This window comes from Hyperolius riggenbachi, chromosome 10, assembly GCF_040937935.1.
Source record: "Hyperolius riggenbachi isolate aHypRig1 chromosome 10, aHypRig1.pri, whole genome shotgun sequence".
Taxonomy (NCBI): domain Eukaryota; kingdom Metazoa; phylum Chordata; class Amphibia; order Anura; family Hyperoliidae; genus Hyperolius; species Hyperolius riggenbachi.
The window spans coordinates 138,662,708-138,679,130 of NC_090655.1; the positions used below are offsets into that span (position 1 = coordinate 138,662,708).

A 16,423-nucleotide genomic window follows, 5' to 3' on the forward strand; every position below is an offset into this window, starting at 1 on the left:
GAGCCCAGACTTGAATCTGATAGAACATCTCTGTAAAGATCGTAAAATGGCTGTGCACCGACACCTCCCATCCATCCTGATGGAGTTTGAGAGGTACTGCAAAGAGGAATGGACAAAACTGGCTAAGGATATATGGGCCATGCCTGTGGCATCATATTGAAAGAGACTTGAGGCTGTAATTGCAACCAAAGGTGCATCGACAAAGTATTGAGCAAAGGCTGTGAATACTTAGGTACATGTTATGTCTCAGTTTTTTTTTTATTTTTAATAAATTTGCCAATACCTCAAACTTTTTTCATGTTATTATGGTGTGTTGTGTGTAGAATTCTGAGAAAAAAAATGAAACTAAACAATTTTGGAATAAGGCTACATGTGTATAAAATGTGCAAAAAGTGATGCGCTATGAATACTTTCATTTGTGTCACAACTAGAGAACGGTTGGGAACCCCTGTTCTAAAGGCACAGGATCAGCATGACTGCCTAATAACATGCATTGTTTAAAAGTAAGTTAATATGGCAGCCTCAATTTCTGCCATATAAACGGTCCTAAAAGAGAGAAAAAAAGTAAAATAAAACTGTAGCTCCTCTACACAGGTTAGCAAAGAACTGTGATGTGAAGTGCAGTTAAATAATGCATATGAGATGTATGGTTTCTTAATAGCGAAGGACAGGTCTACACTAACTGCCTTGAACACCTGACTCCATGACTGGAATACCAAACTTCGGTTACCTTATGTTTAACCTCTCATTATCCAAAAGGTTCATACAGTTCTTATATCAGCGAGAACCAGACTGCTTCATCTACTTCTACTTGTTTCAGTGAAGGTTTCAGTGTAAAGAGTTATGTAGTTTAAATAGGACTGTATTGATGTGACATGGATACACAGAATAGACTAAAAATGTCTGCATATATAATGCTAGGTACACACGGTACTATTTTCTGGCAGATTTACCTGCAAGATTGATTTTTTCCAACATGTCCGATCTGAATTCCGATAGATTTTCTGTTCACTTCTATGTAAATCGATCGGAAAATCGATCAAAATTCAGATCGGACATTTTGTAAAAAAGATCGATCTTGCAGGTAAATTTGCCAGAAAATTGTATCGTGTGTACCTAGCATTAGGTAGAGTTCCTAAAGAGCCACACACACTATCTTTTCAACTATGCACTACTGGGAGGAAAGAGAAAATCAATAAGCATGATGAAAGTGGTCCATACTTAGGGCAGAATATTCCTCGAGTTTTTCCATCACTTGCTCCTGCTTCAGGCCAGTGTGAGGAAGGGCTGTCACAAAGCGCACGCCATCTTTCACATTTAATACCATATTAGCCATGTCATGCAAAGCCTTATCCAGTTCCTTCTGGATCTGTTCAAACAAACAGATAATGTTATCATTGGATTATTAATAAGTAACCAATTGTATTCTTTTTAAACAATCTGTTCAGTGAAAGAAATATGGAGGAGGATTCAAACACTACATATCTGAGCTAAACTTACCTTTGCTGGATCTCATCCCTGCCATCTTTTATACACTTTACCTAAAAAGCATATCTTTGTTCTATTGATATTATCATAGAATCATGCTGAACAGAACTGCAGAATGTATCGTTTCTTGTTTTTATAGTGCGGCCATCTTGTTTCCTACACATTTTGCTAATGTTATGGACTGCATCAGACTCTCCCATATTTACAGCGGTTATAAGCATTTCAGTAAAATGTTGATTAGACAGAGAGGATTTACAACTGTAATAAGGGTGAACACGTTTCAAAGCACATTACTGATACACAGGGATCAGTACACGCTGCAGCTTGTTTATTATCAGTATAAACAAAATATACCAGGCTCTCACTGTACATACTACAGGTGACACCCAACTTAAAAATGGAGTTGAATAAACAATGCAAGTGCAGTAGAATCCTGTTATAATAAACTGATATAGTAAACTCTGTCACCAGGTTCTGTCCATAGTCCCTGTATATACAATGTATGATGAATCCTGCTATATTAAACTACTTTTCCAGGTCCCATGAAGGTTTCTATGAAGGGATTCTACAGTATTCTTTTTAGAGCACACTAATTTACTGTATATTATTATTACTGATTTATAAAGCACCAACATATTCCATATATGAATACCCCAGAATTATGCCCCAGAATGACTGGATCTTGTGGTGCCTGGGCCAAGGTGTTTGAATTCATCACAGCGTGCCTACAGTTAGGTCAGCATACATGCCACACTAGCTTTACATGCATCCACTCTGTACATGAGGGAAGTATGCGACGTGTCGTGGGTCGCATGAAAAGTGACACTTTACATGTGGTGAGAATAAGACAATGTCAGCCACACTAAACATTAGCGGAGATTGGGTCCAAAAGCCCCAAGATCAGGTAAGTAAATCAGAATGGTCCAATGGAAACTCTGGACAGCCTCTGTACCTGACCCAAGTAGCAGGCACACGACTTGCAACTAATCAGCTTCCGATGTCATATTTTCAGGTAACCTACAGATACACAACCCACTGCAGGACCGTACCTCAGCATACAGCAGGGCAATGCAGAACTAATGGCTTTTCATATGAACAACTTGTACTTATTGGTTTCTGCGTCTTACAGACATTCTTTAGAAGAAAGGCACACCAGACTTTTGGAAATAACCCTTCCTCCACTTCTCAGAATACTAAGACCTAATTTTGTCTGTGGGGAGTCCTTGTCCAATAACATTTCATAATAGGCCTTCAGTCCTCCACAATGTACAGAAAACAAACAAAAAAGGGTGCTTTTACAATAAATGTGATGAGTTATAATCAGCATTACATCACAGAGCAATGACCTGCAGTAGACTGTGAGACAAAGCATGTGAGGACAAAGAGGATACAATGTCCTGTTCTAAACTTGCAGCTACTGTGTTTAATAAAAACAGCATGTTTGGGAAGACTGATAGTGTGAAAGAACAATGCCACTTTTCCTCGGGGGGAAGGGGGGGGGGTCAAAGAAAAAAAGAAAAGAGGATTGCTTTGTAAGGCTATAAATAAATAACCACAGTCATATTAACACTTTCTCACTGAAGCTGCTCAGCCAGTGACATTAGCATCCCTATGTAAGCGGGGACATAAAAGTCAAAAGTCTTGTTTAACAAGTTTAGAGGGGCCTGGTGCTCTCCAACAAAATGTAAGTTACACTTTTTTTTTTTTTTTTTGCTTAGCTGCTCCCAAGGTTTTAAATTTAGGTTAGGTCACTTGCCCAGAGGTTTGCCTCACCGTGGCGCAAGTGTCTAGTACATTATACTTTGCATGCAAACCATATTGGAAGCTAAAGTTCCTCCTAGTGTAATAAATGTTAGCACTTGTTTTGGATGCAGGGCATGCATTTTTCAGTCTAATAGTTAACTATGTGACTGTCAGGTTAGCTGCTCCCAGCCCCTCCTCCTGAGTTTCCTGTTTGCATAATAAGTAGTAGCAGATTTGCATATGATTTGCATCTGAATTGAATGCGAAGTGTGCAGAAAATCTATTTAGGTGCTGCACACTGAGCTGGTGGTCATTTCGGATGCAGCCTTAGTGGTATGCGCTGGCGTTCTCCTCACTGTTCAACCAAATGTAAGTTACACATTTTTTTTGCTTAGCTGCTCCCAAGGTCTTAAATTTAGGTTAGGTCACTTGCCCGGAGGTTTGCCTCACCGTGGCGCAAGTGTCTAGTATAATATACTTTGCATGCAAACTATGTTGGAAGCTAAAGTTCCTCCTAGTTTAATAAATGTTAGCACTTGTCTTGGATGCAGGGCATGCATTTTTCAGTCTAGCAGAGGCGGTGTATGCCTGTGCGATTAACCATTCAATTGCAGCATGTGTTTAGGGATGCGCAGCCTTTCCCCCCACCTTTTCTTAAAGCGGATCCGAGATGAAAAACTAACTATAACAAGTAACTTGTCTATATATCTTAGCTAAAGTTTAGATAGTTTACACAGCAAACCTAGCTGCAAACAGCTTTAATAGAATAAGAATATTTCTTCCTGTGATACAATGACAGCAGACATGTTGTTTGTAAACATTACACAGAGGCAGGCTTATCTGTATCTTGTGCAAAGAAAACTAATCCTCCCTCCTCCCCTCTGCTTCTGAAATCTCTGGCTAGTAATACCTCCCCCTCCTCCTGCCCAGACTGAGCTCCCATGAGCCCTTGCTACTGTCTGAAAGTGCCTTGGCTCTCTGAAAATCTGTGGGAGTGGTTTATTTAGTTTATAGGGATTTAGAGCATTAAAACAAAAACAAAAAAGTATTTGGCTTGAGGAATGCCCTATAAACAATAGGAAAGGAACACAACTATGCAATGAGTAAAAGTTCATCTCGGATCCACTTTAACTTTGTAACTATGTGACTGTCAGGTTAGCTGCTCCCAGCCCCTCCTCCTGAGTTTCCTGTTTGCATAATAAGTAGTAGCAGATTTGCATATGATTTGCATCTGAATTGAATGCGAAGTGTGCAGAAAATCTATTTAGGTGCTGCACACTGAGCTGGTGGTCATTTCGGATGCAGCCTTAGTGGTATGCGCTGGCGTTCTCCTCACTGTTCAACCAGATTAGCAGGAGAGCCAGGCAACAAGCATGGTTTCAAAATGAATATATAAATATGGCAACCTTCACATTCATCTACATAGAGGATGACTATATTATATTATCCAGGTCAGAGGAATCTTAGTAATTCCAGCCCATAGTTTGTGCAGAGAGACACTGATTATTATTTAAAAGAAGGACAAATACAAACTGCTCATCATAAATTCAACTTACTTTTGCCCCAACGAAGGGTAATCTTCTTATTATTCGGAAAACTTGTTTTTTACATCTTGACCTTAGACCTACAAATAATCAGCATTTCAAAAATACATTAAGTTTTGTTAACTGAAAGGGGAAAAAAAAATACAAGGTAATTTATCATGGTATGTTGAAAGTACAGTGTAAAGTTTTATATTTTGCCTTTAATAAGGGCTGGAAACTGCCATTTTTTTTCTTGGTGTGAGGAAAGGGGGCTGGTGGGGGATGCTCTGTTGTGCTTCATGTGGGTTGGCATGCAGAAGGGATCAGGACTCACATCCCTTGAGCGACAAATCTGGGCACCAAAAGCTGAATAGACGCCTCAGTTGTGCTATAACAGAGTGATGCATCTGTGGCTAGGAGGAGGGAAGGAGGGTTGATGCCATACTGCGCAACAGAGAAACAAGGAGAACAATGCACTCGGGAGGTTGCTGTCTTTTACAGATCCAAGCTCATTTAAAGATCTAGAACATTGGGAGGCACCTGTACACAATGGATTCTCTGCGAAGGCTGTACCTGGCTGAATTCAATATATATAGTTATATTAGGTGCAATTCTTGTTTTTTATGTGGTTGGTGGGTATTGCTTCTGGGCATCAGCCTTTGTGAACCCAGCAATTCCGGTATTTAAAGAGGAACTGTAGGTGTTCTCTGCAGAATGTTTATTTACTGATACAGCATTTCACATAATAAACAGCCAAGGCTAAGCCTCTATGGGAGGGCAGGGCTACGCACCAATTTACAAATTGTTTGATGCTGCAACCAGGATCATTTACTACATTCTACTATATATATAGATATGTTGTTATGGTTCCTATTTAAGAGAATATTGGGTAATCTTTTGGATCAGTTTATACATGTTTTGCCATTTCTATTTATAGAAAGGTTACTTGCTTGATTGTTGTGATAAGCTTTTATTATGCTGTAAATCAATGACCCAGAAAAACCTTGTAGATCAGGTATTGTAATTTGCTCTGCCTAAAAATAACGACATGCTTACTACATGCTTGCTGCAGACTTGTGACCCAGACAAGACTAACATATCTGCACAACAGTCAGGCAAATGCCATGGCAAAAAATAGTAACCATATTGTACTCTATATTTTCAGGTTCCCTTAAAGTGGTTAGGGGCCAAGATGGAATTCTGGATACAATGCCTGGGTAAGTGTTAAAGCAGCAGGGACAGCAATACTATCCCAGGAAAAAAAAAACACATAAAAAGTAGATAAATACTTGTTCTACTTAAATAACATATGCATTGTACTGTCCACGTCTGAGTTCAGTCAATTTTAGAAAGTAAATAAAGAGAAAACTATTTTAGGCTTTATCCATTTTTACTTATTCTGACTAAAGCCAATTCTGATGTAATTTCCTCCCCTACTTTTTTTTTTTTCTTCTGGAAACCATCTGGTCATATTTACCTTGCTTTGTAAACACACAACAGCACAGTTCAGATTTCAGCAGCTTCACACTGAACTGCCCTCAGCCAATCAGTAAGGAGCAGGAATGTGGGAGAGGAAATAACAAGCTTCCATCTCGTGAGCAATGTACCAAATAGAGCTAGGCTGACTGATATAAGGTTAGAGCAGAAGCATTTATGATAAGACTGGAATGCTTGCAATGCAGGGTCAGGTTGCAGGATGCATAATAAACAGAGCAGTGGGTAAACGGAATTTGTGAATGACAATCCAGCTTTAAAGCGGTATTGTCACCATAAAAATCAAATTTCAACAGCAACTGGTCTGAGTGTATTAAGTGATAAAGATGCTAATCCTGCATTCAAAACTTTTTCTGCTGTTATGGTTTGTAGTCATCACATACTTTAGGAGCACTGGCCCTAGTGCCAAACAGTGCCAAAAAGTTGAATGCTGGAAGTTCTTTTTATCTATAATATATTCCTCCTGTTCCATTTATTTCCCTGCCTAGTTGATCACTTGTGTTTACAAGCAAGGCTGAGGTGACTCAGTGATTGGATGTGTAAATAAAAAAAAAAGACTCTGGGAGGAGGGCAGCTAATGAATACACAATGAGCAAGAGAAAGGAGTGGGGGGGGGGGGGGGAACAAGAGTCAGGGAGGATATGATGTTAGCATTAGCTTGGCAAAATGGCCACTGCCTAGAATAGGATTTTCTGCTTTTCCTTTATAAAATTCACAGGAATCATTACGTGGATAGCACAATACATCTGTTATGTAAGTAGTAGTAGTATTTATCTGCTTATATATATGTGCTTTTTATTACTAGGTTAGCATGGGTGTCGCTTGTTCTTTAACAGAAGTTACAGGGTGGAGTGGGGGTGGGTATGTGTGTGTGTTGATGGTTCAACTGTGCACTGCTAGTTGTAGCTAGGATTTTCTTTAAGTGCCAGAAATAAAGGTGTTCCCAGAATTCTTCTATTTCTGTTCTTATTTTCCCTTCCAGCGGGCTGCCCATACAAATTCAACTTAGATTTCCATTAGATAAAATGATAATTTGAAGAATTTTATGTTTTAAATCAGTCTATTTTTGAGATATTTTATAACCATGATCAGTAATGTAAAGAAGGGAACAAAATGGACCTGTGTTCTGGCACAGAAAGCCTTTCTTGGCACACAATGTGAAATTGTACTTTTAGTGTCTACAATGCATGTACATAAAAGGTATGTACATATAAAAAAGGTAGAGCCATAGACACTAGTGGAAAGAAGCAGAAATAGAAAGAGTGTGTGTGTGTGTATGTGTATGTGTGTGTGTGTGTGTGTGTGTGTGTGTGTGTGTGTGTGTGTGTGTGTGTGTGTGTGTGTGTGTGTGTGTGTGTGTGTGTGTGTGTGTGTGTGTGTGTGTGTGTGTGTGTGTGTGTGTGTGTGTGTGTGTGTGTGTGTGTGTGTGTGTGTGTGTGTGTGTGTGTGTGTGTGTGTGTGTGTGTGTGTGTGTGTGTGTGTGTGTGTGTGTGTGTGTGTGTGTGTGTGTGTGTGTATACATATATACATATACACACACACCATAAATATCTGATTTTCCTCTAGGGACTGCGCAATATGTGGACACTATATATATCCAATAAATAATAATACATAGGGTCTTCCCCTTTATAATCACATTCCAAGGTAGTGTATCCAAAATTGCCTATATGCCCTGCCCACTACTACCAATCTAGCCCCCTATCCACCACTTACAACCCATCAGTCCCTCGCCATGAAAAGAGGACAGGCTGGAAGATAAGACAGCCCAGAAGCATGTAAGCAAGAGTACACATCATAAAGCTGCAGGTCGAGCGTAATAAGGCCTCTGTTTCACGAGCAGCTGAAAAAGATGAATTCCCGTCCACCAGCTAAGCACTTGCTAGCGCTCGGCATGGGCGGTGGACAAACGACCTCCCTCCCTCCCCCCCAATGCCGTTGTGTCAGAGTTTGGCAGTTACCGTGATCAAGTGCAACATGAAATGGGTTTTGACTGCCATGTAATGCCGCCGTGAGTCAAGGGTTACCAAATGATGCCATTTGGCTGCATGTAATGGTGGCCAGCAACTGGGAGACTGAACTGCCCAACAAACGAGCAGTTCAGACGCCTGTAGAAAAGAGGCCTAAAGCTGCTCAGATGCAGACACTTTAAAACGGTGTTCCTGTCTACTTTAACAACAGAGGGGAGAGATTAGGTTTTCTAGGTTTATCTCACCCACAGCTGGCCATGAATATCTAGGAGAATATCTGGCGGATGTGTTTTCAGAATGTAAGGCTTTCAGCGGGCATTTATTATTAGCCGCTTATTTGGACCCATCTGAACTACAGCTATATAAAAAAAAAAAATACGTGTTGGAGAATGTAAATAATGAACTAGAGTAGCTTGTGTCTAATAGACTGTGGCAATGCTTGTTTCTATGATATATTAAAGCACACACGGTTCATTCATTATTTATATTTTCTGCCGTCAGTCCTTCCAAAAAATATAATGAGCACACAGGTAACGTGCTGTAAGACCTTGTCTCACAACTAGGGAAAGGGCGTCCATTTCCTCCCACACACAAAGCTGTCAAACAATGAGCATCCAGTCACCCTCATGACAAATGAATAATACACAGCCAGGGACTAAAACCCTCTGCTAATGTATACTGCAACTATGTACAGCCATTAGACTGAAGCAGACAGCATACAATATACTGTATGTGGGCTAGATTTCTTATAAATAAAGCAGAAAGTTCAGAAACTGAATACTTACTCTCCTTCTGGAAAATGAAGTTGTACACCCATACACACAAGAGCGTAGAGACAAAAGTAATTGCTATAAGGTGGTATGGTTCAAGTTCTTTGCAACTTTCATTAACAAAGTTTCTGGCGATAAATAAATACTTCAGAAGAATTTCCTTGTAAGTCATCAAAGTTTCCTGTGGAGATAAAAAAAAACATCCTAATGTTACTTTCCAAAATGCATGATTTAACAAGCACAAATATACAGTACCGGTACATACTATAATTACACAACAGTTGGGACTTAGCCCTTGGGTTACCTCAGCAGCTTCTGTATTTGAAAGGTAAGTTAACTATACTGATATTATTTAGTATTTGTATAGCGTAAACATCTTCTGCAGCACTGTCCAGTGAATATTGTCTTGTCACTAACGGTCTCTCAGGGGGCTCACAATCTCATCCCTATCATAGCCATATGTCTATGTATGTATTCGTGAAGTGTATGTACAAATTCTCTGCAGAGGGGTGTGCGTGTGTTGGTGCGTGTGTGTTGGTGTGTGCGTGTGTTGGTGCATGCGTTTTTTTTCAGTATACAGATTCATTACCTGGGAGGATATGTTCTGGGGGCCCACCTCTGTACACAAACAGCCAACTAGACTTCACCCATTATATATCAGTTAACCTGTGCCACAGTCTTATGCTAGGTACACACCATACAATTTCCTGTTAGATTTACCTGCCAGATAGATTTTTTTTTTCCAACATGCGGTGCTGCATGTGGAAGTGCCGGTAATACTGCCATATGCTAATGTTTGCACTGCAGTATTATTGGCATTTGATTAATCAGCCTTCCAGTCTCTTCCTCCACAGCCAGTCATCTCCCATTATTTGCAGCTGACCCCCATTTCCATGTTATGTCACCCTAAATGAAGCACTGCTATGTCACAGCTTTAAGAGAGTCTGAAGTGATTTAACATACCTGTTTTTAATCATCAGGCTGCTTCAGCATTATAATCCAGACTGATTTGCCGCGACAGAACGAGGTCTTAATCACCCTGAAATCCACGGGGCAAAATTCGGGGCTCCTTCCAGGTAGAGGCAGAGCTTTGTGCAGTAGCTCTGCTTCTGCTAGCGTCTATCTCCGCGGATCTCCACCTCCTCCTGCCCCTCACAGTCGTCTTTCACTGAGAGGGGCGGGGAGAGGCAGAGATCCGTGGAGACTGACGCGACTGGAGGCAGAGCTACAGTGCAAAGCTCTGCCTCCCCCAAGCAGCAAAATCCCTGACCTAGAAACTCGTGGAATTTTAGTGTATTATATATATATATATATATATATATATATATATATATATATATATATATATATACACATACATACATACATACATACATATATACATATATATATATATATACACATACACACATACATACATACATACATACATACATACACACACACACACACACACACACACACACACACATACACACATGTCCCCTGAAGAAACTAGTTTCACACCATAACCTGAATACAGCTGCAGGGCAATGGCTAAGTGAATCAAAATAAAAACGTATACATAAAAGATCAACTGCAATATTAAAATGTTTTGAGTTTTTTGACATACAGTAAACTGTAAGCTTCAACACAGCTATATGCTGCTGTGCTCATTGTGTGAGTGGAGTACCGCATGTTTGCAGTCTTGTGTAACTAGTGTCAACTATCTTTCCCAATGACAGGAGTTTTAGGTCTGGAACCCACTACAAATAGCAATACCTAGTGTTTTTAATGAGCGTTTTGCAATCGATTTTATAAACATTTTACTTGTCGATTTTGGTAGCCATTTTAAAAAGTGTAAGCTTTTTGCCAGTGATTGTGTAGCGATTTTAATTCTGATTGGTCCCTTCAATTAATTTTCATTTTTTATGTGCAGCAATTTAAAAACGCTAGCAAATAGCTCTGTGTAGGTTTTGATGAGCGATTACGCCAGCGTTTATATACTTTACATTGCAGAAACGCTAACACAAAAGGCTAACGCTCAAAAATGCTGCATGTCCCTCCAGTGGAATTTGCCCCATCCAATAACATTAGCTGAGCATTTAGGTAATTTGCTAGCATTTTGAAAACCTCCCTAAACAGGGAGTGGGGGAAATCGCTCTAGTGGGTTCCAGCCCTTATATGCGCTCCTAGTCTTTAAAGGGAACCTGAAGTGACAGAGGTATGGAGGCTTACATTTAAAACACAAGTTGCCTGGCTGTCCTGCTGATCCTCTGCTTCTAATACTTTTAGCCTTAGGCCCTGAACATGCATGCTGATGGAGGTGTTCCTGACAAAAATCTGACAAGATTACCTAATGCTTGTTTCATGTGTGCGATTCAGACACAACTGATGCCAGATTGAACAGCAGGGCTGTCAGGCAACTGGTATTGGCACAGTAACTCCTGTCAGTGAAAGCCGGGGACAGATACCCTCAGTCTGAGTCAGCTATAAATTACTTAACCAAGAGCCATGAAGAATAAACTGACAGTGAAGAATAAACTGACAGTGTGTGCAGTATTGCACTGACTACATGCTGGCATCTCTTGAGAGATGTTGTGACAGCTATCTGTGAGGTAACTGATGGTTTCAAAACTCTAGATGTAAACAAGATGTTGGATCTGACAGGGCCAAGCATAAAATATGGCAGCAGGATGACAGGTGATCCTATGATAGATCAAAAAGGACTAGAGGTTAGTAGCTGGGGCTACACAGCTAGTTTGTAGTGTAGTGCAGGAAAAAGGAAGTGCACACGTCTGAGCACAAAAAACACACACACGCCACACAACACTCAAAGAGCCATGCTGATGACAAGTACAAAGAACATAGGTCACCAATTCACAAGGTAAACCACAAAGAAGGAGACAGCCAAAATATATGGGAAATTACATTTTGCTTGCCAAGTAAATGCTGGACATACAAGAGTTCTTATAGTTTGCACGTTAACATACACGAAACAAACCAAACCCCAAGCAACTGTGACTCGAGTCAGAGACAAAAACACAAGAGATGTGGCAATACAGATGTCAGAAACCGGCACACAAGCTACTTGAGGTAAAAAGTAGTCTTGTTACCACAAGTTCTACTGCTCTTGTAGCTGCTGAATCCACTGACCTGACAATCAGCCAGTCAGTTTAGTCCAACAACCACTTTTTTCTTAGGACATAAAACACATGAATGAGGTGCCTTGTAAGCCACCCCATTAAAGGCCAAATAATTGGGTTATTCTTGAGTGCACTACAGTTTTCTGTGCATTGCAGTTTTATTGATATAGTCACTTGCTGGCAATATTCAGACGCTGGCAATTCTGGAGACACTCACTAGATCACATATGTCGAACTCCAGGTCTGGAGGGCCAGATCCATACCAGCGTTTAGGATGGACTGAGAAAGAAAGAAATGTGCTCTACCTGATGGACCACACCTTTCCCGATTCAGACCCATCAATTCATTTGAGCTGCGTCAAAAAATGTGTGAGGACCCCGGCCCTCAAAGGACTGGTTTGATATCCCTTCACTAGATAAAACTATTCTCTGGCCTGGCATACAGACATCCCCTCAAGACTGATACAACCATGGACTGTGGGTAGAGTATTCATCAAGAGGAGCTGGCATCCACAGGGTTTGTAATGGCACCAGCAAGTAGCGGCAGGAAGCTGGACATAGCTGAGACTGGAAGGGCCAATGGGCTGAATAAATGACAAGGACTTCCCTGACATCTACTTTTTGGTACTAGAATGTTCTACTTTCAGTACACAAGACTCAGCTGATAGTAAGTAGTGGGCCCATAATTTACAGAAGCCAGTGAGGTGCTTTGGACTTGAATACAAGACTAATTAAAGCCAGTGCCTGAACCCCATTTAGTAGGAGAAGCTGACATTAGTTCAATCTGAGACCAAGAAGTGTAGTCAGATGTCAGAAGGGCTTCCATCACCTTGACAGCCAGGTAGTGGTTATTAACTGCAGGACGAAGGAAGCAAAATGGTTGGGCCTCAGGGATACAGAGCAACCCTTACGCTTTGTGCAAATAAACTGCACAGTTGAGGATCTGTACCAGAAACTATTGCTCAAGAAGGAGTTCCTGCTTTACTTGAAGGATTGGAGGGTCTGCCAAGTCTCCTTACCCAGATACCTGAAAAGGGATGCCTGTGGCCAGGCCCGGTCATGATGTCAAGTGAGGCGACTTCCTCAGCGGCAGTCTGGGGGCAGCACCAGGCAGAAACAAGAAGTGAAGAGAGTGCCTGGCCAACCTATACTAAGGGCATCCTCACAAGTTTGCCTCAGGCAGCAAAAAGTCTAGAACCGGCCCTGCCTGTGAATAAAAGGTGACTGTTTTTAAAAGCAAAATAGAGCCTGCAATTATTCTTTGCAGAACTGTGCATAGTGTGTATCCAGTACGTGTTTCAGTAAGTGCTGTGGAAGTGTGATAATAATATCCCAAAGCACAAAGAGTTAATCTAGAATAACTAAATGCTGCCTATAGTGGGAGCACAACATTTTGTTTCAGCGGTGTGACAACTGTAAAATCATTTTCCATGTTGTGTTTGCATGTAAAGAAATCAACTTTTGGGTCATTAGGCTAGTGGCTTGGACTACAGTAGCCAGTCATTTTAACCTTTGTCGTCACGTGCAAACAAATCCTCCAACTGAAAGTTAGAAATAGATGGAGCATCAAACAAAATATAAAATTAGGTTTTATTTACTCAACTTGTTACATCTAAAGTCTTAAAAACAGCACGGTCTTAGTGACCCTAACTTGCAGGATTCAGAGTCCCAAAAACAGCATTCTTCAACTGTGGGTTAAGGATTACCAAGAAGGTTGCTTCTTCATTGGTATGCACACTATCACATGTGCATAGTAAATACTCTGTCTACTGTAGTCATTCTGGGATAGGTCAGTCCATTCGCAAAAAAACATTTTAACTTCTGGTGGGAACAGCAGCTGTGGGTCAGTGATTAGAATATGGTAATCACTCACTTACAGGGCACATTTAGTTCTTATGAAGCAAACTCAATTATGTCCTGTTCACTTGTTCAGTGACCCGTTTAACCAGTTTGTAATGCTGCCAATTAGGAATCACTACCACTACTTTAATAAAGGGATATAATGGGGATGCAGTAGCACCATATAAACATCCCATTAGCAACTTTATGCTGTCAGGTCTTCCTAATCGGAAAGGTACATACACAAAGAAATCTCAAAAATCAACATATTTGTCGGATCAGTGAGGTACCATAGGGCAGCATTGCCTTCTGTCTCAGTGGTGCGTGTGTGTGTGGCGTGTGTGTGTGTGTTTGTGTAGCGTGTGTGTGTGCGTTTGTGTAGCGTGTGTGTGTGCGTTTGTGTAGCGTGTGTGTGTGTTTGTGTAGCGTGTGTGTGTGTGTGTGTGTGTGTGTAGCGTGTGTGTGTGTGTGTGTGTGTAGCGTGTGTGTGTGTGTGTGTAGCGTGTGTGTGTGTGTGTGTGTGTAGCGTGTGTGTGTGTGTGTGTGTGTGTGTAGCGTGTGTGTGTGTGTGTGTGTGTGTGTGTGTGTGTGTGTGTGTGTGTGTGTGTGTAGCGCGAGTGTGTATAGTGCGCACGCGCGTGCGTGTGTATAGCGTTATAGCGTGTGTGTAGGTGTGTATAGCGTGTGTGTGAGTGTGTAGCGTGTGTGTAGGTGTGTTTGTGTAGGTGTGTGTAGCGTGTGTGTAGGTGTGTGCGCGTGCAGCGTGCGTGTGCGTGCAGGGTGCCTGTTCCCTCTGGCATAGTATGGCTAATCTTACTGCTTTAAAAGCCTTTAGGGCTGGAGCTGTCTTGTGTGGCCCTGTTAAGTCTGGCATTTATGATCGCATAACTTTCCCCCCGTAACACATTGCACACCGCAATTATGACCTGATCAGAGAAAGTCTATGCACTTTGAGTCCTACAGGAGAATAGCTTAACAAAATGTTTTCTTGTTGTCAGTCAGTTTTTCTTTTTCATATCACACATATGCAATTGACTCGATGTGAATTTTAGTATAGTTAACATGGGCCCTTTGCTTATATCAAAAACGTCCACTTGTACATCAAGCACATTCTGACTGGTAGACACGATTTTAAAAAACAAAACAAAATCAAGGCATAACTCCAATCATAAATGGCATTGTACAGCTTTAAAATGTGAAATCCAATAGTTTACATGTATTTTATTGTAAAAAATAAATAAAATAATAATATATATAAAATATATCAACAAGATTGAGCAATACACTGCTGCAATCAACTCTGAGTTATCGTTTGACAAAACAGTATACGTTTTCTTAAAGGACAACTAACGAGATGGATATGGAGGCTGACGTTTTTATTTCATTTTAAACAATACCAGTTGCCTGGCAGCCCTGTACAAGCATGCAGCATATAAGGTGTTTCTGACATTGTCAGATCTGACAAGATTGGATGCATGCTTGTTTTTGGTGTAATTCAGACAGTACTGCAGACAAGTAGATCAGCAGGACTGCCAGGGAATCTGCATTGTTTAACAGGAAATACATGATACAGTCCTGATTGTGAAATCGTATCAGATCTATGTAGTAGAAGGGTAAACAGAGTGAATATACTTTAAATGGATACTTCAATAAAGGGGCCCATACACTGGTCAATTTTAGCCATCGATCGATTCTATACAATCGATCAGAAATCAATTCTATCAAATTCCCCATTCGATCGATTTGTGGCCGATTTCGATCGATTTGATCTATCTGACAGGATAGAAGATTTAGGTCGATCTGCTGCTGGCAGCAGATCGATGGCCCATAGAGTTGCATTGGATCTAATGGTCCAATAATGCATTTAGATCGATTTTCAATGAAATCTATTGGGAATCTGTTCCTAGAGTGTGGCACACATCAGATAGATTCCTGCCAGATTCTACTTGACAGGCATCTGACAGAAATCTGATGGTCAAATCTGCTGTAAATCTATTAGTGTATGGCCACCTTAAGTCCCTCATATTACACGCAAGACTGAACAACTAAGTGTCAGTGGGCTTCTTAAAGCTTCATTAATACATGTTGGTGCTCGTTTGCACACTGAGAAACAGTCATTTTTCCACTGTGTCAACTACTGAGCATACTGAGAATATTGGCTACAGTACCGTCAGGTGATGTTTAGAAGGCTTTACTCATCAGTAAGGAACTGTCACAAGCAGCAATGGCCTATTTGTCATTCTCTCCAGCACGGTCTTCCATTTTTGTTTAACAGCTGCAGGATAGTACCAAATCCAAGATCAAATGCCAGAAGGGATTGAGCGGTGGCAAGAGGTAAATTTCAATGCAAAACCCCAATCACTGAGATCTACTCTCTCTGAGTACAACTGCACCTACAAAAACAGTGGTAAGGGGGGATAGTGGTAGGGAAGGGGGGAGAAAGGAGGCTTTTCATTCAGAGGCGGGACAAGG

General features: G+C 40.9%; 1 protein-coding gene across 1 annotated transcript in view; it reads right to left on the reverse strand.

The window, feature by feature from the left end:
- The window catches only part of SGPL1 (sphingosine-1-phosphate lyase 1), a 70,137-nt gene that overhangs the window by 34,889 nt on the left and 18,825 nt on the right, over positions 1-16,423 (reverse strand). Inside the window, exons 2-4 of the mRNA XM_068258302.1 lie at positions 9,004-9,169; positions 4,788-4,855; positions 1,222-1,369 (exon numbers count right to left, since the gene is read on the reverse strand). Coding sequence (XP_068114403.1) covers positions 1,222-1,369; positions 4,788-4,855; positions 9,004-9,169 — 382 coding nt within the window. The remainder of the gene's footprint in view (positions 1-1,221; positions 1,370-4,787; positions 4,856-9,003; positions 9,170-16,423) is intronic.